Source organism: Lepisosteus platostomus, chromosome 7 (assembly GCF_059453375.1).
Source record: "Lepisosteus platostomus isolate fLepPlt1 chromosome 7, fLepPlt1.hap1, whole genome shotgun sequence".
NCBI lineage: Eukaryota > Metazoa > Chordata > Actinopteri > Semionotiformes > Lepisosteidae > Lepisosteus > Lepisosteus platostomus.
Genome location: NC_142617.1, coordinates 4,032,245 through 4,058,015, shown reverse-complemented (window position 1 = coordinate 4,058,015; position 25,771 = coordinate 4,032,245). Strand labels below are relative to the sequence as shown.

The 25,771-nt window shown below is 48.9% G+C and overlaps 1 protein-coding gene across 1 annotated transcript in view; it reads right to left on the bottom strand.

The window, feature by feature from the left end:
- boc (BOC cell adhesion associated, oncogene regulated) overlaps positions 1–23,716 on the bottom strand; it is a 41,114-nt gene extending 17,398 nt beyond the window's left edge. The window contains exons 1-2 of the mRNA XM_088638553.1: positions 23,103–23,716; positions 3,161–3,328 (exon numbers count right to left, since the gene is read on the bottom strand). Of these exons, the coding sequence (XP_088494679.1) occupies positions 3,161–3,272 (112 nt within the window). The 5' untranslated portion in view covers positions 3,273–3,328; positions 23,103–23,716. The remainder of the gene's footprint in view (positions 1–3,160; positions 3,329–23,102) is intronic.
- Between the last annotated feature and the right edge of the window lie 2,055 nt (positions 23,717–25,771).

Below are 25,771 nucleotides of genomic sequence, written 5' to 3'. Positions count from 1 at the left end.
CGCCCAAAGACACACCGCGCCTACAGCTCTCCGCCCAAAGACACACCTCGCCCACAGCTCTCCGCCCACAGTCACACCTCGCCCACAGCTCTCCGCCCACAGTCACACCGCGCCCACAGCTCTCCGCCCACAGACACACCGCGCCTACAGCTCCCCGCCCACAGACACACCGCGCCCACAGCTCCCCGCCCACAGTCACACCGCGCCCACAGCTCTCCGCCCACAGTCACACCGCGCCCACAGCTCTCCGCCCACAGTCACACCGCGCCCACAGCTCTCCGCCCAAAGACACACCGCGCCCACAGCTCTCCGCCCACAGTCACACCGCGCCTACAGCTCTCCGCCCACAGTCACACCGCGCCTACAGCTCTCCGCCCACAGTCACACCGCGCCCACAGCTCTCCGCCCAGTCACACCGCGCCTACAGCTCTCCGCCCACAGTCACACCGCGCCCACAGCTCTCCGCCCACAGTCACACCTCGCCCACAGCTCTCCACCCACAGTCACACCGCGCCTACAGCTCTCCGCCCACAGTCACACCGCGCCCACAGCTCTCCGCCCACAGTCACACCTCGCCCACAGCTCTCCACCCACAGTCACACCGCGCCTACAGCTCTCCACCCACAGTCACACCACAGCTACCCACAAACTAAGAGTGGTTAGAAATTGTCATTTTACTCTCAAGAGTTAATAATGCACTTTAAAGATTTTAGTCCCACTAAATAATAAAATAATAATAATAATAATAATACTATTATTATTATTAAATACTAATAAATACTTCCTTATTAAAATATTTTTTAGGTGCAGATCTGCTCGGGAGCGCTTTCTTTTTCATAGAGTTTGATTTGCTAAAGAAGTGCTCCTGTGTTTTGGATTACAATACCTTTTGCTATGCACACTTAAATCATTCTGTAACCCCAGCTTTTACAGTACAATTTGGCAGTGCGATTTTTGTTTTGGTCAGCCACGCAGAAAATGCTGTCTCCACTGTTACCAGTCGTTTTTGTATTGTGGTAACTCTGACAATCAAGTGTACTGTAGCTGGAAAGAGCTCACTCAGGCAGCACAGGCACATGACGGGCCTCTCTGTAATCAAAGGCACTTTCAACACACCATAAACAACACAGAGCCCAGAAAACGCAGATTATTTTACAAAATGAGATCGCAGAACGGCCAAGTAAAAGGCGGAAGTACCACCCATTTTAAAATAAAATAACGTAAACAAAATCCGGGTCTTGCCGAGTGCCATCACTTCCGTACAAACTCCTACGCACTGACTTCTTAGACTCTCTCATTCATCCCAGCCGGGTTGTCCGACTGAGAGCTTTCCCAGCTCTGGGGAAACCAGATTAGTGCCTGGAAGGTTGGGAGACAAACAGCAGGGATTGTGGGACAGCATCTCCTCGTCTCCATCGGTCTTCCGCTCTCCGGCCAGTGTCCGGGCCACAGTTCTCCCGCTCGGAGCTGAAGGGTCGAGACTTGCTGAACAATGGCCGCGGAGAAGGTCGTGACCTGAACTCCAGGCTGTATATTTTCCTAACCAGAATGCCGCCTGCTCCCGGGGCTCCGAGTGACACACCGCAGCACATGTCTCCAGCCCCAGCTTCCACAAGCAAGGAGCTGCGTACACAAACACATCCTAACTGCAGGGGGGCAGAGTGTTACTAAAACTGAAAACACTAACAAAGAGGCAAGCAGATTCTCACAGACCCCTCGAAGCCTTGGGTTACTGTGCTCTGGATACTTTTGCCCAAATGGTAGCTCTTTCTGTAGACTGAAACAGCGGTAAAGTCTTTGCTGGAGGTACTGGTTTGGCAGACTCAGATGCCAAACATTAACATGGCTGTTGTGTCCTGCGTTCCGACTGCGGAATACCAGCGTTTATAAGGGACGTCGAGTTCATGCCGAGTTATTATTACCACTGTGACTGGAATAAAAATTCCAGTTAATTACACATCCGAGTCTGAGGAGTTTGGGGTTTCCCTTTCCAGGATGTCCGCTGGGGGGGATTTGGAATAAACACTTAGCCAGTTGTCGGGATGCTCCATGCTCCAGGAGTCAGCGGACCCCAAAAAAATCCTCCTAACCAATCCCAACCTAGTATGGACTGTGGAGGTTGGGAAGACAATCACCTCTTCAATTATTTTACCTATTGCTACTTCAATCATTTATTATAGAGTACTTTCATGGCTTATATGTGAAGCAATTTTAAATATACACGTCAAAAAGGCATTAAAATTTTATTAAGGGCCTCATCTCATTCATAACCTTTCTTTTATTCTTGGTAAATCTTAAACTGCTGCCTTCAGTATCAGCATATAGACAGGCATGATCTTGCCTAGTGTCTAAAGACCCCTTTTCTATCGCTAGAAGATTTCAGACATCGACTGGTCGATGCTGTCAGTCTGACAAGCACAGAGGCAGCACGCAGCAGAATGCTGGACGGGAAAACAAACACTGAATCTTCGGCCTTGGAAAGACAACTTGAGACCAAAACACACTGGCCTGGAGTACGTCCCAAACCTAGCATGTAGTGAAATGGAAAGGTCTGACCAGCACACGAGCTGTCAGGGAGTAAGGAGTACTGAGAGTATTCTTGTAGGAGCAGGGAGAGATTTTTCAGCCAAGGTAGCAGTGGGTAGCAACACTCTTCAGACCACATCTCCCAGATTACAGGCCACCCCCTGGAGTTTAACAGGCCTTGAGCCTTCAATTGTAACTCACAAATATCGAGCTTGCGAGAAATGTGGAACACTGCCTTTCTAGGGTTTAAAAAACTTCTGCTTGTGGGAAACAAACTACGCTTATTTTCAAGAGCTGCGAGCCAGGAGCTGCATCAGCGTGCGCTGGCTTCTGGGGAACAAGTAAAAGTTGCATTCCTTTTGTCCAACGTTTCAGCTGTTGAGTTTATTTTACGTCCGAAAAAAGTGTGCAAAACTATTACTAGCGATGGCTCAACCGTCAAATCATTGTGTTATGTCTTTCTTTGTACTCTACAGCGTGGATCTAACCTTCGCTTATTTATTTTGAAGGACTCGTTGATGGATGACGACCGGTCTGGCCTCACAGGCTCTTGATTTCAAGAAGGTGCCCAGCCAGGTCAAAGGTCCGACCGGGCACGTGCCCGCCTGGGCCACAGCTCGGACCACCTACTCACCGCTGGTCGAGGGCTGGCCGCGTGCAGCCGCCAGCAGCAGGACAACCACCAGGGAGCCCGTCCTCAGCAGCGCCATTCTCCTCCAGTCCCACGGAATCGCGTCTGTCATCATCCGGCACAGATGGCGGAGGAGTGCTCTTCCATAAACCAACCACTGGGGGGCGCTCACTGCCGGGGGGGAGAGACCGAGGGAGGAGAGGTTAGCGTGGAAGAGAAGGCGTCTCCTCGTAGCCAACTACAGACTGACTGATAGTACTGACAGAGAGGACAACGTCTTTCAACCCTAAGAACCTGTCGGCGACCTTGGTTCACTTTAAACGGGAGACGAGCAAACAGCCCCCTACAAGTCCCATAAAGACCCAGCTAGCACCGAGAGGACTGTGCCGGCCTCCTGCTTTATGGGAACAAGGGAACAAGAGAAAAATCCCACGAGCCTCCCTTCCTCCGGAAAGCACATACATGAAAGAAATGGCTGAAAGCTTTTATCTGGAGAGCAAAAATGCAGCCAAGGGCGCTACCCCTATGCATGGGGAGTCTTTTCACGGCTGTGCCTCTGAGGGGCCTCAGTCCCAGGGCTGCACCTGCATGAGGTAACTGACCCCCCCCTCCCCAAGACCAGCCAGCGTGAAAGCCCCCCACCCCCCGGCCCCTCTCGGGCACCGCGCAGATGTAACCGATACAGGTAGAGCAGGGCAGCCCGGCGGCGGGGTCACTGCTTTCAGGTAGGCTGGGCGACGGAGGGAACAGAGCCTGCATTCTCCCCCCCTCTGGCTCCCGGCCTCTCGCATTCCTCGCGCCCCGACAGGCCGGAGCCTGAGCCCGACACCCGAGAGGCCGGCTCCGAGAGGAAATGGAGAATTGGAACAGAATCCGGCAAGAACCATGGCCACCCCCCCCCTCCCTCCCCCGATTTCAAATTAAGTACATTCCGCAGAGAAGTCTCTCGCCAAGTCAGGAACACAAAAGGGCCTGAAGGAGTGCAGACGCTGTCACGCATGTCACACTTCTCCTGGAAGTCAGGAACGGGATGATCCCGAGCTGCTCTGAAACCCAAAGGGCCGGCGCACCGAACGACCACACCGCTTTTGAGTCGGAGCACCTCGCTGACCAGCACAGCAGCTGCAGCTGCTATTCTAGAACTCCGAAAGTTATTTTTGTTTTTATCCTCCGCAGGAGAACGGAGCCCGTGAGGTAGACAGGGGCCTTTGTTGCAGTAGGTCATCTGCGCTGGGCCGCGCCCCCAGGCTGCCGAGCCCCGGGAGCCGCGGACACACGGCGTTCCAGAGCAGCGGAGACGCTGCCGGGGGGGGCTGCGGGTGCCGCCGTCGGTGCCCTTCCCTGAACCGGGGGCTTTTTCCTGGACGCACAGCAGTCAGTCTATTAACAGTTAATGCAGGAAAAGCAGCTCTCTGCCAAGTTTTCCGAATTCTTTCCTGTCAGGTTAAACTAACAACTTCCTGTCAGGATAAGGAGGGTGGTCTGCGGGTCCCACACTGCCAGCAAATCAAGATTTGCTTCAACCTCCTCCCAGGCTCCCCCTCCTTCCTGACATTCGCGCAGGATAATTAATAAGGGTGGTACGAGACTCGGGGCCATCAGAGGTCCCAACCAATTCAAACACGGGCAGCCTTTCGCTGTTTATTCAGCGCAGAAAACGGTCTTTTTGCAAACAGAAGCTACACTGTGTGTGTAGATCATGACTACCTCATCAGCTCCCACCTGCAAATACCAACTGCGCCAGGAAAAAGGGGAATGGAAAAGCCACGCGGCACAGCACTACAGAAAAAGAGCAGGGGCTCACCTAGTCCACCAACATCGCCAAAAGACACGTTCTCCAACTTAAGGAGCCGAGATGACACCTCGAACTGGGAGCCCGCCAGACTAACCTCCAGCCAGGCGGGTTGTTCTGGCCTACTAATGGCCTATTAAGAGATTGCTTGAAACAATGGAAGCAAATATCATAACTCTGCAGGGAGCAGAAACCTTAACATAGGAGACATAAGTGAGAAATAATCACAGGGGAGAAATAAGTGGGAAGAAAAGACTCCAATCATAAAGCATCCTTAGATGAGGCTGACTAATCTGTTTTGGGATCATGTTAAATGGCTCTTCCACTGCCATTGTCATAGGGGGTGAGGCCTGCGTGTTCTTCACACAGCTGAGAAGAGACCAGGAAGGTTCCGCACTTTGACCTTTGACCCCGGCTTTTACTACCATTGTAGCACCTGTTGCAGCAAAGAAGAGCAGAGAAGAGTCTTCTTCCAGCGGGTCAACACACGGTAACAAGCCACTGTGCTCTGTTCTATCAGGAATCAATCTGATTCTAACAAACACAATGACACTTTTCCCCGAGATTACTTGAAAGGATACTGGTAGAAGATCTTTAAAAGGGGGCGGAAAACACAAAAAACACTTTCTTTCTTTGGGAGAAACGAAATTTCTTTCAAATGCTCTCAGAAACACATATTATTCAGAATCCTGCTGGTTTTCATCAGAGGGAGAGAGGGTAGGACCTAAAAACCACACACATCTACAAGGGGAAAGAAAAAAGAGCTCATGTCATGATGTGATCATTGTGAACATCTGCCCTTTATAAAATTTCATGAAACCCAGCCTCCAGCGAGGGCTCTGCTGCAGGCGTGTCTGTGACTCCCCGTTTCCAGTTCCTGTCCAGGTGGGGACTGGAGGAGGTAGCAGGCAGGACTGCCCCGGACAGGATACGAGCTCCGTTTCTGGCAGACAACGGACAAGCTGGTTTTGCTCAAATTTGCTCCACCTGGACAAGTAAAACCCCAGGCACATGAAAACAAGCACTCTAGACCTGCTGGTCCTACAGAGCCAGCGAACCTGCAGACGCCTTGACCACTGCGCAGGGCCTGATGCAGATGCTGGCATGAAAGGCTGACTATTGGCACTACTGCAGAAGACAAAAGTGGAAATTGCACTGTGGGATATGTGCATTCAGTCACACTGAGGTCACGATGAAATCCTTAAACTTAAAACACTGCATGGGAAGCTCCTGCACAGAAAACTACATACTTGAGTGTATTTTTGGTAGTTCTACTTCTAGGAAGTATTTGGCAGATAACCTGAGTCCGTTATTATCGTTATCAGTCGGATTCTCATCCCCACATCGTTCCCCCAAAACTCAATTCAGTTTATGCGTCTTGAGCTAAATGTGTTAACTACTGGGTTGACAAGAGAAGCAAGTGCTTTCCTGGACCACGAATTTCAAGAACAGTCTGAGGCCATCTAGGATCTGAAGCCAACAGTTTCAAACCTTTTGCTACAATCTGGACTTCATGCACGTCTTAAAACAGACCGAGACAGAAACAGACGCACTGAAGCACTGAATAATACTGCAATTCAAGACAGGCACACACAACCAGCATATTAAATACACATTCTGGGTTTTATTCTTCCAGATGCATCAGCTCTGTGCTCCGTGTTCACTGGGTAATCCAAGCCCAACAATACAGTCTGCCAACTACTCTGGAGAACCGTATAAACAGCTAATCGACAAGCCAGCAGCAGAGTGATCAGCACATAGCCTGTACTGCAAGGCTGGGACTGGTCAGCACTGGGATGGGAGTACTCAAAAGAAAAACAAGACACGCCGTTTTAACAAGTGTTGTTTGGACCAGTAGGTGGCGCTCTTCCAGGATGTCCAAACCAAAATCCCGGTATGAGGCCAGGGACACTCTGCCATAGGAGGCGCTGTGCTACAGACGAGATGTTAATCCAAGGACCTGACTCCTTGGTCATTAAAGATGCCCTGGCACTGCTGTGCCATTAACTCCGATTCCACTCTGCGCCTCAACAATCTGGCCTCCCTCTTCATTCAGCTGGCGAAGCAATTCCCCACTGCTCTGCTGATCTGCGGTGTGGCACACTCACAGAGAGGGGGCTCCCTCCCTTAAGCGCTTTGAGATGCTTTGGGAGGGACAGAGCAGGGCACATGCAAGCAGCCTGTACACAGCTACAATATGAATTGATACAGAAGATGCATTCGAGCTTGCACCAATACATCCACTGCAGCAGCTGTCACTGAACCACAACCCTTCCCGTTTCGAGGATCATGACAAACGCGGGGGCAGACATGAACTCAGGTAGCTGCTGCCGGTCAGAGGGGTTTCCCCACCTTGCCCTCCGCTGCCTAAAGCGGAGATCACGCACATGATCGACTCCGGCCCCCCCCCACCAGAATCTCACCGCTCTCCCGCGAGGGGACAGAAAGCAGAGAGAAAGGAAGGAAAAGAAAGCGAGGGGGAGATGAAAGAGCGAGCTAATCTGGGCAGCGGAGTGGCCTTGACCAGGGGAGCCCACAAACCGGCGCCGACCTGCGGAGAGGCGACGTCGGCGAGTCGTGTCCTTTGTGCGGCAGTGCCGCGCTCCCCCAGCAGGTTACACTCCGCATTGTTCCGCGCTCCGGCCGGATAAATTCATTTTGACAACCCTGGTAATTGGATAAATACGACCGCTCTCCCCATGGAAATTGTTTTTTTGTCATTTAACATTCCATCTGCTTTGGGCGAGGGAGGGCACCAGGGAGCTTGGGGGATGGGGGGTTTTTTATCTGCTGAATATTCATGGGGAGGCACCCCTCCCCCCTTCCCCCTACAAACCCCCAATCCGCACCCCCTACTCTTTCCCTTTTACACTCATTACACAGACACACACCCCCTCCACGCACACACCGGCCCCCCTCTCTCTAGATAAACAGAGCCGGTGTCAAGTGTGAGGAGTGCGGAGTTCAACTGCCAGCGAAGGCCCGGGGCCTACAATAACCAGCTGCATAGCTTTCATACAGGAGCCCGGTTGCCCCTGGCGACACTAACAGGCAGAACGCAGCTTAATAGAGTCGATATTCATTGTAATGCAGTGAGCCGGTGGAGGGACAATTACCCCAGGGGGTTGTTTTTTTTAAAAGAGAGCAGTTTTTCTGAAGAGCCAGCATAAGAGTTGATGGGTGCGGCTCAATAGCAAAGGAGGAGGGTGGTGTGTGAGTGTGTGTGTGTGTCCGTGTGTGTGTGTGGGGGGGGGGTAAAGTTCGGCAAACCACCATACATCCTTAAAAAGGGCTCAAGTCCTGGAGGCGGAAGGCCTACCCACAGCGCTGAGCGAAGGGAGTTTGTGAAACCAGGTTCGATTGGTCAAGGCTCCCCAGAAAAGGATCAGGTGTGGTTGAGAGCTCTGCTCCGTGGTGACTGCTGCAAAGCCCCGACCGGTACAGCACGGGACGTCTCCAGCCAGGCCACACCTTCGGCTGCGTTCCAAACGATGGCGGCCATTTTCTACGACGCGAGAGCTTCGCCTTCCCCCACCGCTGTCTAGGTCTTTAAAAGAGGGGTTTTTAAAAAAAAAAAACACACACACACACACACACACACACAAGCCACCCAAAAACAGCCGTAAAAATGAAACAGACGGCAGCTCCCATTGCTGTTAAAACCTGCGCAGAAAACCATTCACGTCAAAGAAGCCAAAGCCACATGCTGGGGCTCGGGAAGATTTTGACGGCTCTTCCCATCAGGTCAGCCTTCCTACACGCAGACCGAGGCTCCGCCCCCCCAGGCCGCCGCTCTCGGGGTTCTTATCCGCACGTCGGGACCTAGGCCACAAACCCAAGAGCAAGTGCCACGCCCTGTACCCCGAGACACCCCCCCCGCCCCGGTCCGGGCCATACCAGCACCCTTTGGGTTTGGCCGGGCCTGGGTTCGACAGTCCGCCATTGTTCAACCTGTGCGCCCACACCTTTCACCTCCATCCTCTATGACGGCACATAGCAGACCGAACACCAGTGCCTGGAAACGCACTGCATGGGTGTACGAGGCAATAAGGGACCGACAGAAAGCAGTGATGGGACCTTCCATGTCAAGCCCCTTGCCACAGGACTTCCACTGCGAGACTGGGGAGCAGACGCTCGAGTGGCGCTCCTCTACATTAGCACACCATGGGGCCAGGCCTAATGACACAGTGCTAATTTTGCTCTTGCTCTAAGTGTAGGTACTTTACTAAATGAAACGCTGCAAGCCGTCAGTCATCCTGTATGTATACTGTGAATCATATAATTTCACGGGCTGTTGGACCAGCTGAAAGTCCCAAAAACAAGAGGCCAAAAAAAAAAAAAAACACGAGAACAAAACAGAAGAGAAAAAATGCAAAGCTGAGAATAGGGACGGGACAGTTTCAACAATCCCAAAGTGTGTGTGTGTGTGTGTGTGTGTGTGTGTGTGTGTGTGTGTGTGTGTGTGTGTGTGTGGGTGCTGAACTTGATTTTTTCCGCACACTCACTGTTTATTTCCCTTCCCCCGTAATTTGCGGCAGAACCTCCAGAGCTCGGAGACGGAGCGCGCTCGCGCTGAGCACTCTGGCCCCCCGACGCTGGTCTGCGCTTGCCTTCGCAAAAGGAGGTGCTTCTCCACCTGGTTTTCGGAACCGGATGGGCTCCAGAGCGGCTCGCTGTTCTTGGGGCCGCGGCGGCGCTGGCCCACCTCCCTGCGAGGCCCACCGCCTGCTGGGCGCCCGTGTCCCTCCCGCACAGAGGTTCCCCGAGACCCGGAGCCGCAGCTTCCGAATGACGATATTTCTCACTCTTTACAAAACCTGACCCCCGTCTTAAACCCCGGTAAGAGTGCAGCTCCAGGAAGTGAAAGCATGGCCTGACACCCTGGCACAGAACCGCAGATTCCCCGTGATGGCCTGGGAGTAACAGGCTGCTCACTCCAGGGAAATTCCCCAGGGAATCTTCCACAAGGAGAGCTAAACTACCCCCGCACAAAGAACCGCAGAGCTCGGAGGCGGACTTCTCGAAGCTACTGGCAAATATCTATGCTGTGGGAACAAATGATGTGTCCTCAGAGCTCTAAAGCCCATAACCACTCTAGCACGCACCTGTGTCATGTTAACATGTAACCCATTCCTCACTAATGCCTCGGAAGTCTTTCCACTGTTTTTTTTTCCGCTCAAAACGGGCAATTAGGGGGGAATGAACTGCAACGACAGCAGAAAAGAGCTCAGTCAGTACGAACACCATAACGCTGCATCAAAACTGCCTGATGGGGCTTACAGGTTCACTTTTTGTACACCGAGAATTTCAATCAGTGCGTTCCAAAAACACCTGGCATCGGTTTAATAAGCGAGGAATGAGGGCATTAAAAAGGATTCCACAGGACAGTTTACATGTGACTTCAAGAAGGGGACAGATATTATACTGCTTCCATTTCTCAGACAATATCGCTGCTGGTAAAAGCCTCTGTTCTACACAGGATATTGACAGACAGACATCTCATCTGGAATTAATCCCAAACACTACAGCGAGTTTTCTGAGCACAAAGGGTCCAATTCTTTTTAGAAAACAACACCCAAGCCTCAAGTCAGAGAATTTGTTTTTAAAAATTCTTTGAACTGTTGAAAAATAAGCTGACAGAAAACACAGGAGAATATGGCCTAATTATCCAGACCCCATTCAAATAAAGTTATGCTCCAAAATACAGCAGTACTGCCAAAACCATCCCTCCTGATAATTAGTCAACAGCTCCTTCTGAAAATGTTGCATTATGACAGATCTACCATGGGCACATATCTAGCAACCGGGTAGTCGAATTTATTTGGCTGATGGTTTCATCCAAGATGACTTACATTAATGCCCACACATACTGGGCATTAAGCTAAAGCACCATGCCCAAGGCTACAACAGCAGTGGCTCATTTTGGATGTGAACCCACAACCTTCCAGTTACAAGTCCGCAACCCTATCCACTACTTCACGCTGCTTCTGTCCCAAACGAGAAGAAAACGACTGACTAAAGAAAACAGCTCCCTTTCCCTGTCCGCACCGAGCGTGTGTGATCGAGTTACAAGGCCAGAGCACGGACCACAGCACAAGCCCAGCGAGGGACACAGACCTGGGAAGAGGCCAGCACACATCAGACAAGCACTCCATGGTGAAGGAGAGGGCAGGGAAGAGCCCACAATGGCACCTTTGTCACACTCCTTTCGAAGGGAAGAGCTCAGCTTTCTTTTCTTTAATCCCAGTTTATACAGGGAAGTGTGGACATGCAACCGTGAGCCGGGGGAGGGGGCAGGAGGGGGATTTGCTCTGAAGGAATTTCTTTCCTCTTTTCACGGGGGGTAATTTCACACAGACATTCCCGGCCTGGAGCCCAGGAGCCCTCCCGGAATCACACATCGCAGCCATGCTGGCCAGCCCAGAGTCCCGGCAGGCAGCGAGCGCCACAGCTCTCCCGTCCCTGCACAGCTGAGACAGACTGAGACCGACAAGCCCATGAACAAAACAAAATGAGCAGGAACTCGTGCACCAATTAAAAACAAAACCTTGTATTGATCCCAGTTTATTATGGCAAGATGTGACTCTTGTAAAGAGTCTCTTCAGTCTTTTGAAGAGTTAGTAACAGTAAAGATAATAATAACTCAATGACTATATGTAACAGCTTCTATCCCAAAGGATCCCAACGGGTTCCACATGCTGCAGATGCCCCACTTCGTCCACCACTGACAAGCAGCTCCCACTTGGGTTTCTGGGTGAAGCTGTTCTACACCTGCAGCCCCACTATACAGGTGCAGGAAGGAGTAATTCCTTCACCAACTCAATGAAGGCCGAACATTTGAGAGTACATATTGTGTGAATTCAGTCAGGACACCGGGTTCGCACCCCAGCTCTTAAGAGCAGGGCCCTGGGATCTCTCACGCCCAAGTAATCGGTATCCCACTTTATTATCACATCCGAAGGGAGGCACAGTGTGGCGTCTCCAGTCGCCATACCAGGGGCATGGGATCAGACACTCTTGTCCCCGGTGGGGAAAAAATGACTTCAGTGCGGGCGGTTCCGAAACGCTTCCAAATCTCTCCTTGATCAGCATTTGGCGAGGACCACCCAACTAAGATCCAAGTTGGCCGGATATCGTGCAAAAATTGGTCCAACGATCCAGATTTCATGCCAGTCAAGGGGCCCTCTCTGGCGGAAAATTAGAAAGACGTCAAGGCCCAGCTAACAAGCTGGCTCCCCGCGCCACCAGGGCTGACGCACAGCGAGCACTGCTCCAGCCAGCGGGCTTCTGCCAACCCACCAACCGCCATCGCAGGCATCTGCATCATTCCTGGAACTAAGCAGAAGGAGCAACTGCGTGTTCATGAATCCCTTAAGTGTGTGAAAACTGTTTACAAAAGGTCTGTGCGAGCCGCAAGAGACGCTCAGCTTCTAGAAAGGCCGCCACTTGACGATTTCATCCACACGGGTCCACGTCCGAGAAGGGACGTCACCAGGCTGTCTGGAGGAGCACTCGAGCCCCACGTGCCCGACTCAAGGATGCCACTGCTTCAACCCACCCGGGATTCGATCCCACAACCCTTCAGCACCCTTACCGCTGTGCCACACTGCTGCCGTGTTGGTTAGTGGACAGATCCATATCGTTCCCGGTCGGACTGACAGACCCCCACACAGGACAGGAGCCAGGCACGCCGCACTGGGCAGGATTCAGCTCTTGCGCAGTGCCACATCCTCAGAAACTGCCGTGACTTTGAAGTGACAGAAATACTCTTGAAACTGGCTGCGCAGTCCTCTGTATCCGGGCAGAATCAAAAAGGAGCTGGAGAGCCAGATTGAAACAATCTCTGCAACCAAGAAAAGCAAGCGGTTCCAAATTCATCTCCTTAAACCCTTTGTTTTTTTTTTTTTATCCAAGACCTTTAATGATTCAAATATATGGTGCAAATGACTTCATAAAAGTAGTTATTTGCATGTAGTACTCAGAAATGCTCACTCTTTAATTACCTTAAGAAAACTTTGCTCCTGCTGTAAACACTAGCTAGACTAATCTATACCTCCAAGATTGAGAGCCAACAGCAGACTCCGTAATCTGCACTTCAGCTTCCAGGGACTACTCAACTGCTATTCTAAATTCTATGCGATGCCCACAAAGGATTGCATTTCATTTGCCTAATAATATTATTCATTATTTATGGATATAAACTGTGCTGTTCATCCCAAAGCACTTCACACACAGGAAGGGGTACCCTTTATCCAACAATGGGCTGCCCCTGACTAGGAGACACATTCTGCACCAGCAGCCCCACCTGGGAGACACACAGTGATCATTCTGCACCAGCAGCCCCACCTGGGAGTTGCTCTCCTCAGGATATGACTGTTTACAAGCAGTTATAGACATTCGAGCAAACTTGCAGTTATTAGTCAATTAAAAACGATCCAGAGAGGACTGACCTGAAGAGTGGGAGATGTTTGATTATAAGGGCTGACCGTTCCAAAGGAGAAAGAGCTCCAGCTGACAGGCGATACCCAGGAAAGGCCTGCTCACAGAGCACAATTTACAGTCAAGACCCCTGGAATTGGTCTGCACCCCTTGGGGCAGTTTCTGTTTTCCTCACCTATGAAACTGGTTTCTGTAAATGGCTGATTGCACTTCAAACGCTCCTCCTTCCTATCTGCAATTTGTTTGGGCCAAGATGGATGAACTCTTCACCTTTCTTGGGGCTTTTAAGTCTTTCACTTCCTGTATTGATAAGACATTCATGAGCCTTTTAGACTGCAGCCAGGTCTTGTCAGTAGAAGCAATCAAAACTACTCCATCAGGGCTGTATTTAGAGCAAGTCTCCAGGCTGCCCCATTCACTGCAGTACACAGCCAGAGGAAAGGCAGCAGAAATTAAAGATCCAGGCAAGAGATGCCCCTCGAGGCCTCCTTCTTCCTTTCCAAAACGCAGGAAAGAATTTACTTTGCAATTAGCTTGATTTCCAGATTAGACGCCACTTTCTGAAATAATCGAGGCTTTTGTTATCAGCATCATTCTTTCTCTCCTCTCCATCGCTCTCAAACTCCCTTTATCCAAAATAAACTGCTTAATGGACCTTTACTGAGCTTTCCAGACCAGACTCAAGCTGAGAAAGGGCTGTCATACAGTAAAACCTAGACTTTTTATGCCAAGGGAAAAATATAGATGTAAGATATACATGGATATACAGTAAACGCAGGATTTGTGAAAAAAATGTGAAACTTTATCTGGTTGTACTCAAATAAGACAACACGTGCTCCACACTGCCTCACAGATGACACACCTCAATCCGTCTTAACCCCACACCCCTTCACAGGCTTGGCTGGAATTTCAAAGAGATCTTAAACTCTGCAGAAGCCCTATTCAACAATGCAGGCCACAGTCATCAAAGTATAAAGAAGAGCTGTTTTAATAAGCCAGGAATCCTGCATGTCATCACACAACGAGCCAGCAAGATAGTTTAATCAGTGAAGCCAGCCTAGGAGATAACATTTATCCTTATTGCAATTCCTTCTCCCACACAAACACAAAAAGATGCTTACAAAACGTGCTTTTTGAACTGTGTGTCCGAAGGGACATTATTCGTCACAGAACCACGCAAGGCTGCTGCCTGCGTGCCAGCAACATGCATCTGTTGTATCTGTTTTCTCTTTTGGTTTTAGGACACTGTTTCTCTTCCTGGGGTCACGGGGGCAGTTTTCCCCAGAAGACAGAACTAACCAACAGCACACAAAATGGAGAACTCTAATGGCCTTCAACCCGGACTGAAGATTGCAGACCACAGTTCTTGTAAATCCATCGGGACTCCCGGGTGATCCGCGCTCGGAAACAACCACAACGGGGCCAGAAGAGGTTCTGTCAGCCTGGAGAACAAGGAGGCACTGAACGCCATGCCACTTTCAGCAACTGGGACAGACAGACGTCGGACAACTGAACACAAACTTTTCCTCCTCCCAGACGAACGTCGGCAGAAGTTGGTCTTGTTTGGGACAGAACGGGCTCGATTCCAGGCTCCTCGGCCAGCCTAGACCACTTGTTCGCTGCAAATTAAAAGCACGCTGAACTAGAGGAGACAGCTTGACGCGAGAGTACATTTCCAATAAAACACAAACAATGTTTAAGAAACAAAACACAGAGGCAGATGAGAGAAAACGACGACGGCACTCCAGTTAATACAACTCATGGGGGAGGCAAAAAGCTGTTCGGGTCCTTGCTGTTCTGACAGTTGCCATCACAGCCACATGACAAACTTGAATGCAAGAAACTGCCAATTTGCTCCATCACGGACAGGAAATAAGGAGCTCCAGAGGACCGAGCCTGTCAGCACTGAGAAACACAGAGACGATGCCAGTCAGGAGCAGCAACACGCCACTTCGGTCTCGTCAGAGGCTGCAGGTTCCCATTGTTTGCATAGCTTTTTACTGAAAGCCTATATTTGAAGCAAATGTTTTCTTTCCATAATTATTCCCAGCTATTGTTTGGAATCCAAACAGGAGAAATGGCCCTGGATGGAGAAAGAACAGCGCCGAGTTGAAACTGGAGCCACATGCTCGAGGAGTCAACCGACTCTCCGGGCTGCGTCTGGTTTCTCTTAGTTTAGGGACAGGGGCCTAGAAGATTTCAGCCTGGAAATCTTTTTCTGATTTATACGCAGCACACAGGCCCGCATCGGAATTAATGACGCAGGAGAATGGAACCAATTACAGATTAAGAGCAATTTGAAAAAGAAAAAATGGAGTATAAATTAAGAAGGCCACGGGGAGGCCGGCGGTCTCATTTCCTGACTGTGCTGAGGAAGTCCTGTAGACCCTGGAGCTTGCCGAGCAGCTCTGCTCGAACGGGGCTCACGAGTGCACGGCGAGCTTATCGAGTATCGACTCGAAACTACAACTCCCAGCCTGCACCCTGACTCTTCCTTCCTGTCAGCAATCTTGAGAACTCTGACCCCCGTTTAGACCAAAGCCGGAGTGAGCCTTTGAGAGCGGGGTCAGTTCTCAACCTGCTGAGTACAAAGAACAGTGGGGACCCGTTTCAGTCAAGAAGCGAAGCTCCTGGAGGTCATCCCTGCTTCTGCGGCTAACAAAATAATAATAATAATAATAATAATAATAATAATAATAATAATAATAATAATAGCTTACACTTATATAGCGCTTTTCTGGACACTCCACTCAAAGCGCTTTACAGGTAATGGGGACTCCCGTCCACCACCACCAGTGTGCAGCATCCACCTGGATATTTGGGTAAATCCACCTATGAAAATATTTGGGTAAAATAAAAACTGTCCAAAAATGTCCGTATCAGAACTTAGCGAAAGTAGGAAAAACACCTTTGCGTGGGGCTAGTTTTGTTTTAAGCATTCAATCACAGACGCACCCGATGGCCTGAAACCTTGTCGAACAGTTTGCCTCCGGTACCAATCAGCGATCCCAGCAAACCCTTAACGTTATGCAACGCAGCATTTAGAGCCGTTTCTCAAACGGCTTACTTTCCTTCCAGCAAGTTAAATGGGGAAAAAAAATGAATGAAGATAAGTGCTTGTATATGTGTTATACATAAGGTTAATGTACCGTGCATCAGAGATTGCAGGCTATTTTTAGCGGCACTAAAAAACTGTTTTTTTATGCTATAAAACCACACAGTTATTTTTAGCTTGTAAACACTGGAGCATTTAATTAAGCTTGTCTGCTGTTTGGAGCCGTCCAAGCACGGATGTAGTCAGATGCCTGAGCGAACACATAAATAAATGAACAGGCCCAGCGAGCCCGCAGATAGTGGAGATAGTACTCCCGGCAGCGATAAAGAAAGGCTGTTGCGCCAAGGCAGTGATTCACCGGGCCAGAGCCGATGAAGGCTGCGCTCCTGTCCGGTCTTACAACTCAAACTAGGAGACGAGCGTCGGTGTCCGAATACTGGAGGAGCGATGGACCCTGGGGCGCGGCGCTGACCCGAGGCCCAGGAGCACGAGTGCACGACGGACATACAGGCCTTGAAGCGCCAGGCCAGCTCCAGAGGGCTCAGCTAGAGCTGTCGTCGTGCCGCCTGCCCCCTCCCGAGCTCAGCCCAAGCCCTGTTCCTGCAGCGCAAATGCGGTTGGCCCAGCGTGGCTTCGCGTTATTAAGGGGGTGACGCAATCGGGAATGGCTGATTCAAACCGCCTGGTGTGTAAGACAGCAAAAAAAAAATCTAATGTTGATGGCAAAAAGCAAAAAAAAAAGAAGAAGAAGAAACCATAAAAGGAGCAAAGTTTAAACCTGTTGAGAGGCCCTGCCTGTTCTCCGCTTTCCACTCTGGGGGGGGGAGTTTAAGCCTCAGGAGTGAAAATCTAGAAAGGCTTTTCAAAACCACTTGTTACAGGAAAAGGGAACAACCGAAAATGTAAAAACTATGAAACCAACTCTAATAATATTCAGACCACGATGTGTTTAATCAGCCCCATTTTATGGAAGAGACCTCAGCCTGTCTGAATTGCCACGAACCTGCCATCAGGTGGTCTCCTATCGGATCAGGCCTGACACAAACATTATCTCACCCCCCGCCCCGTGCAGAAGACGAGCACAGTCCTAGAACCCCAAACCATGGGCTCCGTAGAAAACGAAAAGCAGCAACGCAAACTGCAGCACAGCAAACAGCTGCCATGAAACCGCTGTGCGTCAATTCTTTATTTTTCTCCCTCTGGTTTTACGGTGTGCAATTATGCGAGAGTCGCAGTTAAATTATGGCGTCTTAATGAGCCAATAAATCACCAGCACAGGAATGGCAACGCACACACCTCCAATGCAACCCCCACCAGCTGGCGCGGTCTGTGCCGCACGCTGCAGTCATCTGCCTCCTTCTCTCGCCCCTGGCAAGACTCCTGGCAGCTCTGCTGTCGTTTCTTGGCCCTGTGCTCCCTTCCTTCCAGGCTCCTTCAGGGAGTCTTAATCTCCAGACAAATAACAGCTTCAAAGGAGACGGTTTACCCCAAGCACACATTCGCTGTTTACCTGTCTCTGGCTCTGCTCATTGTCCTCAAGGCCCTTCCTGAGCAAGTGTGTGTGTGTGTGTTTACTTCTACAGTGCCAGTGGCAGGAAGCCATGCCTGCCTTTTACCGGAGTTTAAAAGAGGGTCTTGTGCTCCACGAGAGACAGCCAGTGCTGAAGGAGCCCCAAGGCCTTTCCTGATCAGACCGCTCTTGGTACGGGACAGGCTCGGGTTGGTTTGCTTCGCAGGAGAAGAGGAAAGCACTGCTTGATGCCATGTTGTGTATGTTCTCCGTTTGTAAATCACTCCCCAGTCTCTCATGCATCAGAGTTGTTTCTTAATTGTATGAAAACTTTATTACAAGCTAGTGAATAATTATATATGAACAACGAACATTGGCTTTATTTAAATGATTAAAACAACTTTTAATGTGAACACGTCAGGCGATGCATTAGAAGGAAAAAAAAACTACCGATTGGGAAAAACCCTGATTAAATTGTGAACTAAACTGATTTAACTTCTTGAAAGGAGCCTAAACCACTGGCCTGTACGAAAATAAAACACTCTTCCCCCGGCTGGGATTAAGCTGGAGACTTCACGCTCTCTTCAGCGCGCACACCTATCAGAGGGCAGCAGTGTGGAGCGGTGAGCCATGTGCTGCACTCATACCTGGAAGATCATGGGTTCGAACCCCCCCCGAGCACAGTGCTGCACCCAGATCGCAGCAGTACCACACCCAGCGGCTTAGGACATTGCTCCGGAGGCAAATAAATTAATTTAAAAACACAAAATAAGAGTCTCGGGGACCAGAAGAAGGAAAAAAACACATGGCGTTGGCTGCACAGCATGTCAAGGCGCATCTTAATGAGCAAAATCCCAAGTTCATCCTACATAGAAAATGGGACGTCTGGCTGAAATACTCAACACTACTGTGAAAGAGCCCTGAGGGATGCGAGCTCTCCAGACCGCGGGGGCGTGTGTATCCGTGCTCATTGCTGATCCAGGGACCGGTCCCCCGGCGACTGGCTGTGGCTTCCTGGGCCGCTTGACAGCACTGCAGCTCCGCGCCCGAGAGACCTGAACTTCTGCAGGCTTTTAACCCTCTCAAACCACAGGCTGACCAAGAGAATGCACTTCTGGTGGGAGCCACGCCGCTAATCAGATTTTTTTTTAGACTCCCAAGTAAATATTAAATACCCCATGAAAGAAGAATGTGCTTATTTTTTTGGCAGTGGGTGAGTAGGAGCACATCCAGCTTTATATATAGTTACTCTGCGTGTGTATACATTCATGTATATTCGCGTGTGTAGCCTTCATCTTTTCTAAAAGATGCGGCACATGCACACGAAAGATTGATCGAATTGATCAAGACCTCATCCCTGCTGGGGTTGTACAAGCCACGCTTCCAGGGTTAAAATCATCTTCCAACCATCCATTCCAGGTTCTCGGAATTACAGCTTCGCGCTCAATCTGGAAGCCCATGTTAAAAACCAGCCAGCGCTGTTACGGCGAGTCAGGCTCAACTTTGATGCACAGGTTAATAAATGCACCCCGGAGCAAGCAGGCTGCAGAAAAGGCCGCGGACCAGCGCAAGGGGCAGGTGGGCGGGCGGAGAGGTGGCTCTGTGGCTCAGGATCTGCGCCTGTGACTGGAAGGTTGCCGGTTCGAATCCCGCGGCCGGCAGAGGAATCCTACTCCGTTGGGCCCCTGAGCACAGCCCTTAACCCCAACTGCTCCAGGGGCGCCGTATAAATGGCTGAATCTGCGCTCTGACCCCCAGCTTCTCTCCCTGTCTGTGTGTCTCATGGAGAGCAAGCAGGGGTCTGCGAAAAGACAAATTCCTCATACAAGAAATTGTATGTGGCCAATAAAGTGATGTTATACAGTATGTTATATGTTCAAAGAAGAACGAGAGGAGATTGTGTCATTAAGCGATCGGCTGCCACCTTAACGAGGCAGAGGGCCAGAGCAAATCCAAGCGACAAAAAGGAAGAAAAAAATTAATCAGGAAAAAAAAACAGTTGGAACGCAGAATAAAAAGTTTAGCCCCATCGCTTATTTTCTGGGCTTTTTTTTTTTTAGTGTTTTGTGCATTTTTCTTTTTGAAAGAAAAAGAATGCTCGGTCTTTACAAAGCAGTTTGGAAACGATTTAAGATGGAAAAAAACAATGATTTTCTCTTTTCTCTGGTGGTGTGTGTGTGTGTTTGTGTGTGTGTGTGTGTGGGGGGGGTAGTCTAACTCTTTAAAAGAAAATTAAATTCTGGCTAATTGCCAAAGCTGTCCTGGCCTTTATCTTTCTGCATGAAATGCTGCAGAAAAACATCGTGCCTGGAGTAGCTTTACCCCCAGAAAAAAAGCTACAGCCTGTGGAGAAAAGAAACATGCTAAACCCCTCCTTGCTGGAGACGATCTGGCCTTTCTTCCCCAGACAAAAACCACACAGCTCAGGCTGAAAACGCACCAGGACCCCAGCTTCTCAGGCAGGCGGGGAGAGAGAGAGCCAGCACGGCCATGACACTGGAATAAAGACCGGAGATGGAGAAAGCAGGGAGAGAGGAAGAGGATAAACAGTAGGGAGGACAGAGGAGAGAGACCATGGGAATAAGGAAAGAATAGGAAAGCTGTAAGGAAGCTTTTGAACGAACAAACTTTCATCTTTCCCATACGCCATTTACTTTCTCATGGAACACCCGAACTGGCCAGCTCAAAGAAAGCTGCCGAGAACTCCTGTACAGCAGCTCCAGAGACATTGCACATCTTTACCCCCACACATCTGTCCCAGACACCTGCCACCGCGTTTCTCCATACGAACCCTGAACACTTCCACCCCACCCGGGCCCGGATACTGTGCCCTCGAGCCCCCCAAGGACAGGAGGTCAGCCGTCAGCCCCTCCACTCTCCCTGCCTGCCTCACACCAGCGTTTCAGACAGCCCAGCTGTCCATTCTGCTCTAGGCCAGCAGAGAAGAGCAGCAGATCAGCATCCGTGCTCTTTTTCAGGACCTTTAATCAACAGCCTCTTCAGAAACAAGAGCATCCGGTGTTGAGGCACTATCTCCTCACACACCCATGGACTACAAAAACCTGGAATGGGAGCAGGACAGACACAGCAGTCCGCGCAACAAGTTTGGGAAAACCTGCAGTTCTGAGAAAAGACTGGGGGTGGAAGAGAATCTTTTTTCGGACAATTCGGGACTTGAGCCCAGCACATCGCAAGCTTTTCAGATCAGAACCCCGGGGTTTGGGAGCCCGTGAAAGAAAGCCGATAACCCTCTTGTTAAGACACACTTCCAGATAAAATAAAGAGACTCTTGCCAATCGGCTGATGTGACCCAGCAGCTGTCAGTTACAAGTCACAAGGCCATGCCAGCACAATCCTACAGCACAGATGACCAACGCAGGTGCTACAGTGCAGCCAGCCTGTATTCTTCAGAAAAAAGACCAGCCAAAAGTTGTGACCGCATCGGTAAAGTTCACCCAACAGCACAATGTTCCACAGACCAGCCAAAAACATACCCTTCAGAGATCCTCCTCAAATCCCTATTGTATTTTGTCACTTGACAAAAACACATATTTGCTTAAGACTGTATAAACGACCACAAAAAACTCAGTCAAGGGACTGAGAGGCAGGTAAATGTGCAGTAGTCAATGTAGAGGGACACGGGAGCCGTCTTCGGTGTCACCCGAGTTGAAAATTAGACCATACTCTGGAAGTCAAACTCCGTACGTGTGTAATACACGGAACATGATGGGATAGAAGTGCACAGCCCGAGTCCAAGGAGATTGCAGAACAAGCCTGTTACTCACTGTGTAAGGAAGAGAAAAGCAATCGCAATCGTTTAAATACCTCAATTACAATTGCAAAAAAAAAACGATATTCTAAACATAATGAGTTTGGTGACCCAAGGACCTTAACCTTAAAGGCTAATCCGTGCGCTAATTGCAGAAAAATACAGGAGGAGTTGGGAAAGACATTTTTAATGTGCATTTTTCCAGACGCTTATGCGTGTACTAAGAACAGAACATGTTATGTGTACACTTCCGAGAGCATGAATTGTAATAACCGTACCCAAACACGGCAGCAGAAGAACAAGAGATTTGAACAGGTTTCTGGTACCTGTACAGTCGAAATATCGGTAGGACTGCTCGGATTTTTCCCCAGAATAAAACACGTAGGCAGTGGGGCGGATTTCACATGATAAACACCACACTTAAACAATTCCTCGGATTAAATACAAGGTTAAACAGAATTTAAACCAGGTTTACACGACTTTTTTCCCCAACAATTCCGTAAATACAACTACAGATGTATTTGGGGGGGAGGAACTGTTTAAGTTCTTCAAATGTTTTTAAACATTTTCAAAAATACAAAAATGTTTACGTCTTAGAGATCCATAATACAATTTAACGCCATATATAATTTAATATGTTAAAGGCGCAGTACAGCTATTCACTTCAGTAGGATGTTATCTGTACCTTTTGTTGTACAATATCTTGAAAGCAAATAATTTGAAACAAAAAATACCTGTATTTGACAGATTTATCCAATTAATTTTATACAGTAATGTCCTTCATATAGGCCTATAGGCCTACAAAGATCGTACATTCTGAATAATTTAGTTGAATAAGTAAGAAAATATATAGTCTACAGCTCAAAGGATTTGTAAACCAAAAAAAAAAGAGAATGAAAACAGAGAATTTACCATCCACCACTCCTCGTAAATTCATTCAGTCCGTAATCTGAAAACGTTATATTAGTAACAACCGAGTGCACAGATTATCATAATATTCGGAAAATGCAACATTTCCTACTTCATTTGTATATTTCTACTATCGTAACAAAGTCACTCTCGCATTCTGTCTCAAAAACAGTTTTTACAGTCGAAACCTTATCGTAAAACGAGAGAAAACGTGAGAATCACTAATTGTCAAAATACCGTAAAAAAAACTTCCTAGATTGCGAACCTTAACTTCGCTACCCGAAACACTCTGCATACCCACAACAACCAAAAAACACACACCTCAACATCGCGTTTTCACTGAAAAATGTTTTTTACACATAAATAGTAATAAAATATTCGCTGTTTTTTCCCCCCACCATGATTCAAAACAGAGAGGGGGGTTTGCTGAGGAATACAAATGGACCGAAATCTCGAACAAAATCCACTTACCGAAAGTTGTGTAACCCGTTCAAAAAAAAAAGCGTGTGTAGATTTCTCTCCCTCACTTTCTGAAAGTTAAATCCCAAGCCGTAGGCTGTTTTCTCTAAAATACACCGAGTAGCTGCTACACTAATTCACAGCGATACCTCAGACATTTTGTAGGTCTCCCCCAGCGCCCATATGGAAGGACCATTCTTGGATGACTGATTCCTAAAACAATTCCTTCTTTTGCTACTCCTACTTAAACCCTCCCACTTCCCAAGAAAGGGGGAGGGATCGGAACAATAGTGCCTTTTCCCTAAATCCCGAAGTTGGTAATGGCTTTCGTTAAAAAAAAAAGCCGAGAAAAGTTTTGAAACGGGGTGTAGAATCGGTTTTGCTGAAATGTGTTTGGTTTCTTTGAAACCGGAGCGCTGCGGGCACGCTGTTTTCACGGGGGTAGATTTAAAGTGAAAGGAAGAGGGCAAGTTTCTGAAAGTTGTGCAGGACTAAAAAAAGGCGCTCCTCCCTCTCTCTCTCTCGTCCCTGAATTGGTATGCCGTAGTCCCACTGAGAGCTTGGACCGACCCCCTTTTCTATTGAAGCCTGCCGTCGCCGCAGCAGCTGCAGTGAGCGGGGGACCGCAGTTCAAACCTCTATCTTGCACACAACACTGATCACAGCAAGACTCTCTGCGCCTTTTCAGCGAGGAATTCTCTCGCCCCCCCGCGCAGAGAAATCCAGGTCTCCTTCTCCCCCTTTCCAGCTCTGACCTTCCCCAATCGGAAGAAGGACACGAAATCCCACGCTCGCGTGGTGAACATCCCAACACGAGCAGCTTGGCGCTCCATTCCAGTCACCCCACTGCCATATCGGGTCTGTTCAGTCTTAAACAACCCCAGCTTCTGGAAAACTGAACACAAAAACAAGGCGAAATGTAATAGTGGCTGATGATGATTGATAACCATCGTAGTGGCAGTAGTACAGTGACAGTGACACCATTATTAGAACTACGATAGCAACATTACTGCTTAATAATATGAAATTCTCACACACTTAATGTGGAAATGGATTAAATGACCCAGCGGCAAGAAGCAACTACTTATACAGTCCGATAGCAACTTCTGCATTAGCACTGGGGAACTAACTTACAGCATTTCAGTACAATCTAGTAACACATATATAGTTTCCCCTAGACTGGGCATCCCTGTGTGTTACAGTATAATATTTACATTCTCATGCCTTGCTTGCAGTTGTTGCTTGGTTGCGGGTGAAAGCACAAGACAGGGCAGCTCTGTCAGAGGGAGAGACAGGCTGAGTCCCATGCACAGAGGGCTGTAGGGCAATAGATGAAGTCAATCCAGAGACGAAGTCACCTGCCTTCTTTGTTTCTTTTTTACCTTTGCACCAGAGTGAGATGTTAACACGGCTTCCCCTCAAGCCCTGCGGGCAGTGCAATCAGCCGCAGAGAGCATCTCCAGAGGCAGAAATCTGAAAGACAAATTGGCTCAAAGCATTACCTTCCATTGTGGGCCGTTTAACTCTCACTAATCCCCCGCCTCAGTGGAGAGTTGAGTGGCTTCCAGTGGCTGCAGATCGGCTGAGGTTCTGAGGATGATCTCTATCGACCGGGACGGATACGGTCCTGAAACAGGGACGAGCTCGTCTCCCAGGTTGTGATACCCCAGCCTGTTGCCAAGTATGGTGCAAGAACATGGCCACAGGCAGCTCCCCATGCCAAGCATGGTTGCCTTCTGTCAGCTATTTTGGTGGAAGGAGGGGAGTAACCAGGTTCCAGATAAAACGGCTGCAGAAGGCACTGAATTTCCTACCCTGTGCAGAATGTGGAGTAACATAACCAGCCTGTCAGGAGCTACCTCACCCCTTGCTCAATCAGAAGTTTTCTAAAGGCAATTGTTGTGTTCTTTCTCCGTATTCATGCAGGGGAGAATATGTACTGTACTTCTATTTTCTGCTTATGATTTATGATTATTGTGTAGACAGCGGCTATAATGTCCCTGTTATCTAAATTAGCATTGCCTCAAATGCTATCTACACCATCCGAGACCTAATTTCTGATAGTGATAGTGACAATGAAGATGATGGATGTCTTTATTATTGGACTTGGCAGTATTTGAGCTTGTAACTAGTTGCATTTTAACCATAAGTCATGGCTTAGGTTAAAATGCAAGCTTTTAAAAGGGAGTGACTCACATGCATTTATACTGTAAGGAGAAAAATGTGTATTGACCCTTACCCTCCCGATTGTTTCAAATAGAAGGGACTTTGAATACCTTCGGTTCATTTCAGAGCATATCGAGATTCAACCACACCCAAAGCAGCTCAGAGACAGAACTGGCAACAATAACCAATTCTGAGACGTGGTTTATTTTAGTTGTGTGATTTTTATTATAGCAAAAATAATACTGAGATTCCTACATTAATGTGGAATATGATTTTCTCAGGTGGGCACTAGCTCCTGAAGAGTTTAAATATCACACAACAAGAAGAGTTATATTTCTCCATCTTCCTCAGGTGCAGTTCCTAAACCCAAACACTATCAGAAACAATGACCTGGAGTCGGTTTTTGAGCTTCTGTTTTTAGCATTTCAGTTGTGCTTCTGTCACAAGAAAGCAAATACACACAGCGCCGCATCCACACAAACTGTATCGTTCACTTGGGAGTAGACTATCTTGAA